General features: G+C 43.3%; 1 protein-coding gene across 2 annotated transcripts in view; it reads right to left on the reverse strand.

The window, feature by feature from the left end:
• Nucleotides 1-14570, reverse strand: part of COL26A1 (collagen type XXVI alpha 1 chain) — a 267961-nt gene that overhangs the window by 175855 nt on the left and 77536 nt on the right. Inside the window, exon 3 of one of the 2 annotated variants that reach the window (XM_021005767.2) lies at nt 12063-12160. In XM_021005767.2, the coding sequence (XP_020861426.1) occupies nt 12063-12160 (98 nt within the window). Of the gene's footprint in view, nt 1-12062; nt 12167-14570 lie in introns of both variants that reach the window. The other variant, XM_021005766.2, reaches the window with a different exon arrangement.

The following is a 14570-nucleotide window of genomic DNA, read 5'->3' on the forward strand; positions in this document are numbered from 1 at the left end:
GCATTTAATAGGCACTTATGTCCTAGGCACCATGCCAGGCACTGGAGACTCAAATGCAAAGAAGAAAAGAATGCCTTTTCTCAAGGAGCTTACCTTCTAATGGAAAACACGTACTTCTAGCTACTAACCCTTCCTATTGAACCAAGACTTTTGGGACATCCTGTGTGAGTGAACTTAACATACACAGGACAAATACAAAGGCAACAAAACCAAATGAATACCGAGTCCATAACACAAGGAGTTTAGGGAGGACAGACACTAGCGGGTGGGGAAGAGGACTGGAATGGCTTGATGTATGAGATGATGCTTGGGCTATGTCCTGAAAGAAGAGAAGGATTCTATAAAGGTAGGTGGCAGGAGTGAGGACATGCCAAACACGAGGGACCAGATGGTTCAAGGGCACACAGATGGGAGAAAGTGAGGAAGAGAAAGATGGCCCTTAGGCTGGCCCAGAGAGTGCCCGAAGGGGAGCAGTGTCCAATGAGGATGGAAAGGTAAAGGTCTGGCCCCAGTGGGAAGGGCTTTACAAGTGAAGAAAAGCAATCTGCATTTTGTCCTAGAGGCAACAGAGAGCCAGTGGAAGAAGCAAAGACAAGGTCAGATCCGTACTTAAGGAAAATCACTTGGACAACAGTTTTGGAGATGGATTGGAGTAGGAAGAAACGTGAGGCAAGAAGGTCAATTAGGAGGCTGTTGCGATAATCTAGAAAAAGAGTTGCTACAGTCCTGATTGTGGGTCTGATGAAAGAGAGACTGTGGAAAAGGCAAGACCTAGCAAGTGACAGGCTATGTGGGTGAGGGTGACTGGAAGAAGGCTAGTGACTTTGGCAGAACTAGAGAAGCTTGGAAGTCAGTCCTCACGCACCCTGAGGGCAAGAGGACAATCCCATCACTCCGGCTCAATATCCTGACCCGACATGACCCTCATACTCCAGTCCCCTCTCCCTCAGGATCAGTGTCACAGCTATTGATGTCCTAAGCCCCAGAGAGGGCAGTGAAGGATCATTTCCAAAAACCTGAGGTTGATAAAGTCAAAGGTGACATGGCCAAAGTCGTAACGCCGAGGCTTGGGGAATATTGGCCAGGGACAATATTCCTTCCTGGGAGGTTTGGCTTTGAACTTTGACTGAATGAACATGTATGAGTGTGAGTGTGTGTGTGTGTGTGTGAGCGCGCGCGCGCACACACGCATACATCCACATTTTAAGAGTAGGCTGAAATGTCAGCATCATCTTGGATTTCAATCAATCAGCCTGATGCATCAATGCAATTGCTGAACCCCTTTACCCTTCTCATGCCCTCTTCCATATGTTCTTTATATCAGTGCTCACTAGACCGGGTGGCTCAGTGGATTCATTTCCTGTCCTTGCTGGGGCTCCAGTTGGAGGAAAGAAAACAAAATGAAACAAAACATACCCACAAGTCAAACTTATTATCCCCTGATGGCTGAACCTACCAGCATTGTTTGTGTCAAAGCCTCCCTCATTGTCCCACGCAGGCCAATGTGTTATGAGAAATGGTCTTCTAAAGCACCGGTGGAAGGAGTTATTTTAATTTCTGTCTACATCAGCTGGATTTCAGGAATGCGCAGCAGTTTTTCATGGCTCTGTGGCCTGAGCTGGATATTGGATGGGATTTTATAAGATCACAAAGTGAGGCTGGAAAAATCAGAGGCACATTTTCCAATAAAGGGTGATGGAAGTCTGTCCTATGCCTTTCCTGGGGAAGAGGAATGTAGGAGTGCTGGTTTGGAGCTTCCCAGGGATCATGAGGAAAGGTGTCTCATTATAAATTCCAGTGCTGGTTTTAGAAGATTATTCTGGAAATACTCCAGTACTGAAAGGGGGATCTTGAACCAATTTTCTCACCCATTCAAGCTTACATCACAGGAAAGGGCACTTGTAAAGGTACCATTAGAAAACATGGGATTTAGAGCAGTTTTTCTTAATGTGAGTAGACAAGGTGAGAAAGCAATGCACCGAACTGGAAAAGTCATTCTCACTGATGCTCTTGATGGCCTGGGTCTAAGGAGGCTCTCAAGGAACCAGAGGAACACAAGGCGAAGGTACATTTCTCCCGACATACTAAGGTATCCTGCTACCTATGCTACTGCAGTGAAGGACTCAGACCCTGAGGAAGGCTCTTGTGGCATGTTTCGTGCCAGCTTCTTTTGTGGATGCCCCAGACACACAAAGAGATGTGATGGGGCTCTAGACACTGAGATCAGCCACCAACACCAGAGTCCAAAGACTTCTTTCAGGCAGCTCTCTCTGCCCTTGCTGTCGGATCAGAAGACCCCATATGATTCATGGGACCATAGACTGGACGTGGAAGAGAAGTGAGAGGCCGTCTAGCCTGGCCCCCTCACCTTAAGTGATTTACATAATGTCACCCTGCGAGTACCTGGCAGAGCCAGGATTTGAACCCGTGTTCTCCAACTCCAAATCCAGCCCTCTGCTGCAAAAGAAAAACTGCACCCTGTAGAATTTTTTATCTCCTATGGGCCTTACTTTCTTAAAGGTTAGAAAAGAAAACAGGAACTGGGGGGAGGGCAAAGATCTTTAAATAGAAGGTTGTGGAATGCTGCCAGAATCCCGCTCAGATCAAGGGGTGAAGACCCTTTTCAGTTCAGGACTCCTGGTCTAGGACGTCAAAGAAGAGGAAAGGATTACAGGATCATAGCTCTAGAGCAGGAAGGGACCTTGGAGGTCAGCTAGTCTAACCCCTCTTTCTACCAATGAGGAAACAGAGGGCCCAGAGGTGAATGCTTCCCAGGCCTTCTCAGTGAGGATGGCATTCAAAGCAAACTGCACCACACATGGGTAACCTGAATGGGGGAGAGCAGATATAGCTCAAGTCAGGTAGAAAGCAGCTCGGGTTCCTTTGTGTGAGCCCTCAGCTGCAGGTTACCAGAGAATTCCCAGATAGAGGAAGGGTGAAGAGTGAGCTGAGATAGGATATGCTCTGAGCAACTGAAAGGGTTAGGTTAGACAAATCTGGTTGTGGACCTGAGGTCCAAACGACTGATTTGGCATTTTAATTTCTCTATCACGGCCACGGGTCAGGGGTCAGCACTGTGTAAAGCCTGGAACCACAACAGAAGTAACTGACGCACATTACTGAATTCAGCCAGGAGGCAGTCTCTGAGGTTCAGCTGGGGAGGAACATTCAGCATCATCTAATCCAACTCATTCATTTGCAGTCGAGGAAAGTGAGGCCTTGAGAGTTAGTGATGGGCCCAAGGTCATGCAGGTTCTAAGTGCAAAACCAGGGTTAGAACCCAAGGCTCTGACTCCCAATCCATCCATCTTCCCATGGTCCCCTCTGCCTCCCAAAGGTGAATGGGAAAGCACAACATTCCTGGGCTTTCCCCAACCTTGGAACTTCCACACCTCAATGCACTAAGCACCTGGCATAAAAAGCATGAGGCTGCTGTCCCACCTCAGAGCCAAAAGATTGTTCCAGGCTCCAGGGTCTGGCTCCCTTGTCTGGCCCGGCCCTTGGCCTAACAATGTGCCTGGCCCAGGGAACCTTCTTCACCCAGGGGAGAATGAGAGGCTTGGGACCCATGAGGTAGTAGGCTGGCTCTGGAGGGTCCTGACAGCAGCAGCACCCCAAGAACCTGCCTTCCTCCTAGGTTCCTCTGTCCCTAGCGGGGCAGAATGGCCTCTGGCCCCACCTATGTCAGGGCAGGGCTGATGGAGTTCCATCAGACTAATATCAGGGCCGAACTGCCACCATAAGTCCACCTCTCCCCCATAGCAAAAGGTCCTAGCCTCCATGGAAACTGATGCTTGGAGCCCATTCATTGGACCACGCAGAGCATGTGGGAGATATGGGAGACCAGGAAGAAGAGAAGCCCTGCCCAATGGTTTGGCTACGCCATGTTCTTCTAACCCCCACACCAGTGGGTTTTAACTCTGCAGTCTTACTTCTATTGACTGTCATGAGTTTTGTTTTCACTGACTAAAGTGCCTGTACTTACGTGCATTTAGTTTCGGCCATTGCTTCATGTCTCTCTACCCCCTCCCCCAGAACACCAGGAATTTGGAATGCTCTGCTATAACGGGTTGGGAAGGGGCTCACAGCAGAGACAGAGAATTCCCAAATCACTGCATTCCCACAGAACACATTTTCCCATAATGTAACTAAAATATAGTTCATAAAGATTAAGCAGGCTTTTATGAGCTGGCCTGGGATCCTGTCTAGCATTAGAGCATTGTTGTTATAATAATGATGCACTTAAAATGCACTCTGAGTTCCAAACAACCTACTTGCAAATGAACTTCTGGAACACAACCTATTTCAAGTTATGGACTGTGTGCATTGTGAGTCAATAGGTGATTTTTTTAGAGCATACAATTTTATGTCAATAACAATGCTGCTTAAGTAATGTAGCTAAGGCTCATCAACAGTCTGAGATGCCTGAAGAGAGGTGCCAGCTGAGCACAGGGCACCCCTATAAGCCATCACCCAAATCACTGTCCCCACAGAGAGACGGACCTGGCGGCAAGAGTCTCTCCAATAGTATACCTGCTGAAACAAACCCAGGAACTCTATGAACACAATTACAAAACACTTTGCATGCAAATAAAGTCAGATCTAAATAATTGGAAAAACATCACTTGCTCATGGGCAGGCGGGGCTAATATAATAAAAATGACAATTCTACCTAAGTTAATTTACTTATTCAGCACCATTCCAATCAAACTACTAAAAATTATTTTATAGAGTTAGAAAAAATAATAACAAGATTCATTTGGAATAACAGAAGGTCCAGAATATCAAGGGAACTAATGAAAAGAAATGCAGGGGAAGGTGGCCTAGCCATATCAGATCTTAAATTGTATTATAAAGCAGAAATCGTTAAAACTACTTGGTACTGGCTAAGAAATAGTGGTGGATCAGTGGAATAGGTTAGGTACACAAGACACACAGTAATCTACTGTTTGATAAACCCAAAGACTCCAGCTTCTGGGATAAGAACTCACTGTTTGACAAAAACTACTGGGAAAACTGGAAAAGAGGATGGCCGAAACTAGGCATAGACCCAAATCTTACATCATACACCAAGATAAAGTCAAAATGGGTACACGATTTAGATATAAAGGCTGATTCTATAAGCAAACTGGGAGAGCAAGGAATAGCTTACCGGTCAGATTTATGGAGGACAGAAGAATTTGTGACCAAACAAGAGATAGAGAACATTATGAAATGCAAAATGGATAATTTTGATTACATTAAATTGAAAGGTTTTTGAACAAAGCCACTGCAACCAAGACTAGGAGGGAAGCAGAAAACTAGAAAAGAATTTTTACAACCCATGTCTCTGATAAGGCCTCATTTCTAAAATACATAGAGAATTAAGTCAAATTTATAAGAATACAAGTCATTCCCCAATTGATAAATGGTCAAAGGATATGAACAGGCAGTTTTCAGATGAAGAAATTAAAACTATCTATAGTCACATGAAAAAATGTTCTAAATCACTATTGATTACGGAAATGCAAATCAAAACAACTCTGAGGTACCACATCACACCTATCAGATTGGCCAACATGACAAAACAGGAAAATGATAAATGTTGGAAAAGATGTGGGAAAATTGGAACATTAATGCATTGTTGGTGGCATTGTGAACTGATCCAACCCCTTTTGGAGAGCAATTTGGAACTATGCCCAAAGGCGTATAAAACTGCGCATACCCTTTGTCCCAGCAATAGCACTTCTAGGGCTGTATCCAAAAGAGATCATTAAAATGGAAAAAGGACTAACATGTACAAAAATATCGATAGCAGCTCTTTTTGTGGTGGCAAAGAATTGGAAATTGAAGGGATGTCCATCAATTGGGGAATGGCTGAGCAAGCTGTGGTATATGAATGTAATGGAACACTATTGTGCTATAAGAAATGATGAACAGGCTGACTTCAGAAAAACATGGAAAGACTTGTATGGTCTGATGCCGAGTGAAGTGAGCAGAACGAGGAGAACGTTGTACACAGTAACAGCCACACTGGGTGATGACTAACTTTGATAGACTTAGCTCTTTTCAGTAATGCAAGTATCTAAGACATCTCCAAAAGTCTCATGATGAAAATGCTATCCATATCCAGAGAAGGAGCTATGGAGTTTCAATGCATATCAAAGCATACTATTTGCTCTTCTTTTTCTTCTGTTTTGTTTTGTTTCTTCTTTCTTGTGGTTCCTCCTATTGGTTCTAATTCTTCTTTACAACATGCCTAATGTGAAAATGTGTTTAATAGGAATGAATATGTAGAGCCTATGTCAGATTGCATGACATCTTAGGGAGGGAGATGGGGAGCGAGGGTGAGAAAATTTAAAACTCAAAAGCTAATGGAAGTAATTGTTGAAAACTAAAAATAAATTGATAATAAAAAATAAAAATAATTTTTTTTTTAAAAAGAGTCTCTCCAATGTGAAACCCTAAGGGATTTCTTTCTCTGAACATTCTAGGTCACCTGAAAGAAAAGGTTCTTCCAAGCTGGAGTTTGTTAGCAGAGGTATCTAGAGAGAACCACCAGGGCCTCTGAAATCCTTAACATTAATTAAAAAAAAATAGAGTGGTAGAACAATGGAATAGGCAGGTACACAATACAGAATAGTAAATAGCCATAGTAATCTAGTGTTTGACAAACCGAAAGATACAAAATTTGGGGACAAGAAATTACAAAATTTGTATTTATCTAATCAATTATGATTGAGAGCATTTTTTTCCATATGACTATAGATAGCTTCGATTTCTTCTTCAGAAAACTGCCTGTTCACATCACAATTTAACAATTGGGGAATGTCTTATATTCTTCTAAATTTGACTTAGTTATCTATATATTTAAGAAATGAGGCCTTTATCAGAGAAACTTGTAATATTTTCCCCCAGTTTCCTGCTTTCCTTCTAATCTTGGCTTCATTGATTTTGTTTGTGCAAAACCTTTTTACTTTGATGTAATCAAAATTTCCATTTTATATCCCATAATGTTCTCTATCTCTTGTTTGGATGTACATTTTCCCCTTATCCATAAGTCTGACAGGTAAACTATTCCATGCTCTCTTAATTTGCTTATAATATCACCCTTTATTTCTAAATCAAGTACCCATTTTGACCTCATCTTGGTATACTGCATGAGATATTGGTCTATACCTAGTTTCTGCCACCTCACACCTATCCAGTTGGCTAATATGTCAGAAAAGGAAAATGACAAATGTTGGAGGGGATGTGGAAAAATTGGGACACCAATGCACTGTTGATGGAGTTGTGAACTGAGCAATTTGGAACTATGGAGAGTAACATGGAACTATGACCAAAGGGCTATAAAACGGTGTACACCCTTTGACCCAGCAATACCACTACTAAGTCTATATCCCAAAGAGATCAAAGAAGAAGGAAAAGTACCTATCTGTACAAAAATACTGACAGCAGCTCTTCTGTGATGGCAAAGAATTGGAAATTGAAAGGATGCTCATCCACTGGGGAATGGCTGAACAAGTTGTAGTATATGATTGAGATAGAACACTATTCTGCGATAGGAAATGTTAAGTAGGATGCTTTCAGGAAATCCTGGAAAGACTTACATGAAATAAGCAACCCCAAGAAAACATTATAAGTAGTAACAGCAATATTGTATAATGATCAACTATGAATGACTTAGCTCTCCTCAGCAATACAATGACCCAAGACAATCCTGAAGGACTTATGATGAAAAATATTAGCTGCCTCCAGCGAAAGAACTGACAGTACATGAATGCAGATTGGAACACACTTTTTTAAGCTTTCTTTATTATTCTTGTTTTTTTTATCTGTTTTCTTTTGCAACATGGCTAATATGGAAATGGACTGCATGGCTACACACATATAATCTATATCAAACTTTTTGCTTTCTCAGGAAGGGGGGTGACAAGAGAGGGAGAGAATTTGGAACTCAAAATTTAAAAAAAAAAACCAAATGTTAAAATTTTTGTTTACATGTAATTGAGAAAAATCACCAATCATGTTGTGGTTACTCATCTATAGCCAGACATCCCAGAGAATGAAGTCAAGTGGCCCTTGGGAAGCATCTCTAACAATAAGATTAGTTCTAAAGGTGATAGAATTCCAGCTGAGTTATTTAAGATCCAAAAGAGATGTTATTAAAGTGCTGCACTCAATATGCCAGCAGATTTGGAAAACACAACAGTAGCTACTGAATTGGAAAAGATTAGTTGATTTTCCAATTCTAAAAATGGCAATGCCAAGGAATATTCAAATTACTAAACAAATGCTCATGTCACATAGTTATGCTTAAGATTCTGCAAGCTAGGCTTGAACGATATGAACCAAGAATTGCCAGAAGAGCAAGATGGGTTTTGAAGACGCAGAAGAAGCAGAAACCTAATTGCCAACATTCACCGAATTATGGAGAAAGCAAGGGAGTTCCAGAAAAATGTCTGCTTCTGTTTCACTGATACACTAGAGCCTTTGACTGTGTGGATCACAATGAAATGTGGCAAGTCCTCAATGAGAGGGGATGACCAGATCATCTTCTTGTCTCCTGAGGAACTTACATGTGGGTCAAGAAGCACCAGTTAGAACCGAACATGGAACAAATATCGGTATAAGATTGGACAAGGAGTGTGACAAGGCTTAATGTTGTCACCTTATCTAATTTAACTTATATGCAGAGTACATCATGCGAAAAGCCAGGCTGAATGAATCAAAAGCCAGAATTTTAAGCTTGCTGAGAGAAATGTTAATCTCAGATATGCAGATGATGCCACTCTGATGGCAGAAAGTGAAAAGGAATTAAGAAGCCTCTTGATGAGGGCGAAAGAGGAGAGTGTAAAAGCTGACTTGAAGCTTAACATCAAAAAAAGCTAAGATCTTGGCAACTGGTCCCCTCACTTTCTGGAAAACAGAAGGAGAAATAATGGAAGCAGTGTCAGATTGTATACTCTTGGGCTCAAAGATCACTGCAGACTGCAGCCATGAAATTAAAAGATGCTTGCTTTTTGGAAGAAAACTATGACAAAGCTGTATGGTGTACTAAAAAGCAGAGACATCACCTTGCCAACAAAGGTCTGCATAGTCAAAGCTATGGTTTTTCTAGTAGCAAAGTACGGCTGTGAGAATTGGACACCATGAGGAAAGCTGAGTACCACAGAATCGATGCTTTCAAACTGTGGTGCTGGAGAAGACTTTTGAGAGTCCCTTGGACAGCAAGGAGATCAAATCAGCCAATACTTAAAGAAATTGACTCAGGCTATTCACTGGAAAGGCAAATACAGAAGCTGAAGCTTAAATGTTTTGGCCACATAATTAGAAGACAAGACTCTCTGGAAAAGACCCTGACGTTGGGAAAGACTGAGGCAAAAGGAAAAGTGGATGGCAGAGGATGAGATGCATGGAGAGTATAATGAAAACGATGAACATGAACTTGGACAGACTTTGCGAGGTAATGGAGAATAAAGGGTCCTGGTGTGCTATGGCCGATGGGGTTATGAAGAGTCGGACATGACTGAAACAATAATGATTGAGAAAAAATAAAATTAAAGAAAAGAAAAAACAACATTGATTTTAGGACCTTCAGTAGATTCTGGGGAGTAGATGGATAAAATGGGAAAGATTATCTCCTCAGGTTGAACACCCCGGAACATCATGAGGAAATTCAGTGCAACCAGGCTTTACAGTAGACACCGGGCTGTGAAGCACACAAAGCCTCACCTCCTTGCTCGTCTTCCCTTCCCACTTATCTTCAGGCCATTTTGTCATTCTCCTCCTCTCTGTCCCTTCCCACCCCCGGCCCTCTTTCAAAAGGGGCTTGTTTGGATCAGGAGCCATCCTCCTCTCCATTAAGAATTCATCAGCAAGCCCTCGATTTTCCTGGATCTTTCTGCTGATCTCTGCTTTGTTAGCAGCCCCCCAACTGGCCTGGGAGTCCAGTGAAAACAAAGGACAGAAAGGACAGCTGTATCACCATCCCCACCTGTAACACTGGACAGGCCACTTGCATCTGAAAATCCAGCCATTTCTTGGAAAAAGCTGCAGTATGTCAAGGTTTCATTGCTAATTCTTCAAGTGGCTTCAATCTCGAAACAGTACAGAGCACAGGGGATAGAGCTAGCCTCAGGAGGAAGCCCTGAGTTCAGTCCCCTGACACATATATACCACGTGATCCTGGAAAAGTCACATAACTTCTCAGTGCCCCAAACAACTCTTCAAGACTGTGAATTGTAGAGAACTCTCTGATCTGCACCAGTAAATGAGTTTCCTTCTCCGGGAGTCCCTATCCTAACAGAAATCACACATCCAGTCCCTATTCCTACATTATAATAATAATAATAACTAACATGGATATAATGCTTTAAGGGTTGTAGAATGCCTTACATATATCATCTCGTTTGATAAAACTATACTTACATAAACACACACAGGTACATATGTGTGTACTTATACATATACACACTATAATTATCACCCAAGATGAGAAGACATGCTTCACTGGGGGAGTGCCCATATTATTGGCATCATGGATCTGCCGAGGTATCAAATACAATAGGTATATACGCATGCATGCACATATATGATATGTATAGAAAATATAGTGCTAGTTTGCATTGATAGTGGGTATTTTTTCACTGGGAGGTCCCTACTCTAATACAACTCTGAACCATGTAACACACTCACGTTCACTCAGAGACACATACATATAATGCAACTTAAACTCTTAGAGAGTTACTTGAGGCACTGAAAGGTTAAATGACATGACCAGAGTCATACAGCCAGGATGTGTCAGAGTGGAAGTTGAGTACAGATCTTTCAAGGGCAGCCAGGTGGGGCAGTGAATAGAGCATAAACCTGGAGTCAGGAAGACCCAAGTTCAAATCTGGCTTCAGACACTTACGTATATGACCTTGGACAAGTCACTACACCTCTGTCTGCCTTGGTTTCCTCATCTGTAAAATGAGGCTAATAACAACCCCTACCTTCTAGGATTATTAGAAGAATAAAAATGAGTTAATATTTGTAAAGTACTTTGAAACTCTAAAGTACTATTGACATGCTAGTTATTGTTATTATTCTCAATTCCTCTACCCACTACATATTGCTGCTTCATAATATATAGGTTTTTTAAACCACACATATCAATCCATTAAAGCACATATATTATTTTCCGTTGTATATACATCTCTTTTTTGTACTAATAATTGCCATCGATGAAACAAACAAACAAAAAATCCAAGTGTGATGAGGTTATTTAAGGATAGGACCACATTCAGCAACCGGAAGTCTGGCAATCACTCTTGCCTGAATTGTGGACTAAATTCCACACCATTTCACCTGGCCACACCCTGCTCTCTCAGGGAGAATCACAGACCTCAACAATAATTGCTAAAAGATGCTCAAAGGGGAGCGATTCCAAAGAACGCCCTGTAGCCTCATGCCTCATATTAAACTTCAGACTTGTGAAACAAATTTAACTAATGCCAGCCACTTGCCACCCTCCACTGCCAAATCTGATCCCTGTACTTCCCTGGTACCAGTTTTGATAACTCCAATCAAACAAGATCTCTCCCACTGGATCTCCTGTAACCTCAGGGATTTAGGTAAATTGAGAATAAATAAATGCAAAAGGTCTTTTGATTTCTTTGAGATATGAATCTCTTCATCATCACTTCAGTCATAGACCTTCACTGTGGCCTTGGCCTCCTTCTTCTGACCCTCAGAAGGAACAGGGAAGCCCTTGTAAGAAGGTCTCTAGATGCCTCCCTGAATTCCCAAGCCTTTTCCAGGCAGTGGGTAGAATGTCCCTCATGTATGCAGCGTCAGCTTGTAAATGGCGTTGTCAGGCCTGCCCACCAGGTCAGCTCAGCTGGGACAAGCCTGCCCCCCAGCACACATTTGTTTTGGAATTGGTTGGCGAAATGAGAAAAAAAAAGTAGAAAACTGAATATACACTTCCAAAATGGAACCTGCTCCCAAGAGGCGAGGAGAGAAAAGCCGAGGAAAAGCCTTTCTCCCGGATGCCTGCCACACTTTGCCCCTGAACAGATCACAGTATTATCACTTACCCTCTTCACAGTTACTTCCAGCAAACCCAGGGCAGCATTTCCACTCCAGAGCCGTCACAGTCCGGTAAGACACTTTGTAGGTAGGTCTGATCAGGGTCCTGTAACTAACACAAAAGAGCAGTCAGCAGAGGGCAGGCCTGCATCCCCATCCTGACCTCATTTCTAGCCACACAAAAGAGCCATCATTGAGGGTGCACAGCAATGCTTTTCCTGATAAAAGCCATCTTGTCTAGGGCTGAGGCCTTTGTCTTCCCTGACATCCACCTAAAGGGAAGCCTGAGCCTTCTCCTCCTTGAGATCCTATTGTGGCTCCATCACACATACATACATACATACATACATATGTTTGCCCGTCCTTCTGGGCCTAATTTTCAGTCTGTACCAAATGAACACTGATTCTAGACTCAGAGAACTTGGGTTCAAATTCCACTTTGATATCTTCTTGCGTAACTCTGAATAAGTCACTAAACATCCTTGGCCTCAGTTTTCTCCTCTGTAAAATACAGAGACTGACCTAGATGGCCTCTGGGGACCCTTGTAGTCTAAATCTGACCTTATGGTACCTCCTGGTTACCTCCCATATGTTCATTCCCCATTGTGTACCCTCCCAGCCAGCCCCACTGCACTCACCACTCTTCGCTCCCCAATCTTCATCCTATAGTTAACCATTTCACCCTACTCTCTCCTCAGGACCTGAGTCCCTTTGCTCAAACCAGTGCTCAAACTCTGCCCAACCCCTAGATCACTCCCACCATCTGCTTCTTCTATTGCTACATACTGAACAAAGCTGGAGAAAATCAAACGATCAAGCACATGGAGCCCCTACAAATCAATGTCATCTAAATCCAACTGGGCCTTCACCTCAGCAGGGCAATATCTGTATTCCCTATGGCACTCCCCACAGCGGCTGCCCCAAGCCTTGCCTTCTCTCCTTAAGCCTCCACCACAGCCCCTTCCCCAGCCCTCTCAGCTGAGGGCCTCATTTCACACTTTCCTGAGAAAAATAGACCATTCCCTAGGAGTTCCCTCTTCTTACTCCCCTTCTCTACATCTCAAAACCCCTTGATATCATCTCCCATTCTTTACTCCTTTACTCCAGTCTCCAGTAAAGAGATGACCCTCCAGACTCATCATGTGGGGCAGGGGGAAAAGCATTTATTAAGCGCCGACTATGTGCTGGGCTCTGTGCAAAGCGCTTCACAAATCGAATCTCATTTGATGAATCACCTCCAGGTGATTACGTGCCCAGCCATCGCTCCTATCCAATGGTCGTTTTCTTGTTGTCTACTGGTTCCTGCCTGGATGCTTTCAAACACACATGCAAGGCTTCCCCATCCTGGAAAGACAATCCCTAGAGCCCTTCCAGCCCCTGGAACCGTCATCACCACCACCATCATCTTCTCCTTTTGTAGTCAAACTCCTAGGAAAAGCTGTCTGTACACGTTGGTCCACCTCTTAGCTCACTATATGCCAAGCACTATGCTAAGCACTGGGGAGAAATGGAAAGGGCCCTGCAGACCCTACCTCAGAATAAGATTTTTAAATAAAGTAAAAACAGAGAGGATTAACAAGTTATCAAAATATGCAGCTATCAAAGTATAGTTTTTAAATCAAGTCAATGAGCTCCAGGTTAGGAACTCCTGAATAAGATGTCCTTTAGAGCCCTTTCCAGTTCTAGGACACTCTCTCTCTCCTCTCTGTCTGTCTGTCTCTGTCTCTCTCTCTCTGTCTCTCTGTCTCTCTCTCTGTCTGTCTCTCTCTGTCTCTGTCTCTGTCTCTGTCTCTCTGTCTCTCTGTCTCTGTCTGTCTCTCCCTGTCTCTCTGTCTGTCTCTGTCTCTGTCTCTCTCCTCTCTGTCTGTCTCTGTCTCTCTCTCTGTCTGTCTGTCTCTCTCTCCTCTCTGTCTGTCTCTCTCTTCTCTCTGTCTCTGTCTCTCTCTGTCTGTCTCTGTCTGTCTTGTCTCTGTCTGTCTCTCTCTCCTCTCTGTCTGTCTCTGTCTCTGTCTCTCTCCTGTCTGTCTGTCTCTGTCTCTGTCTCTCTCTCTCTGTCTGTCTGTCTCTCTCTCTCCTCTCTGTCTGTCTCTCTTCTCTCTGTCTCTGTCTCTCTCTGTCTGTCTCTGTCTGTCTCTCTCTCCTCTCTGTCTGTCTCTGTCTCTGTCTCTCTCCTGTCTGTCTCTGTCTCTGTCTGTCTCTGTCTCTCTCTCTCTCCCCTTTCTCTCTGTCTCTGTCTCTGTCTGTCTGTCTCTGTCTGTCTTGTCTCTGTCTGTCTCTCTCTCCTCTCTGTCTGTCTCTGTCTCTGTCTCCTGTCTGTCTCTCTCTGTCTCTCCCCCTTCTCTCTGTCTCTGTCTCTGTCTGTCTGTCTCTGTCTGTCTGTCTCTCTCTTCTCTCTGTCTCTCATACATAACTTATGATTTCATTTGGGGTGGGCAACCTGGGGCTTTGAGACCACATGTGGCCCTCTAGGTCCTCAAGTGTGGCACTTTGACTGAGTCCAAGTTTTTACAGAACAA

The sequence above is a fragment of the Phascolarctos cinereus genome, unplaced genomic scaffold, assembly GCF_003287225.1.
Source record: "Phascolarctos cinereus isolate Bilbo 61053 unplaced genomic scaffold, phaCin_HiC Scaffold_5;HRSCAF=322, whole genome shotgun sequence".
In the NCBI taxonomy this organism is placed as follows: Eukaryota; Metazoa; Chordata; class Mammalia; order Diprotodontia; family Phascolarctidae; genus Phascolarctos; species Phascolarctos cinereus.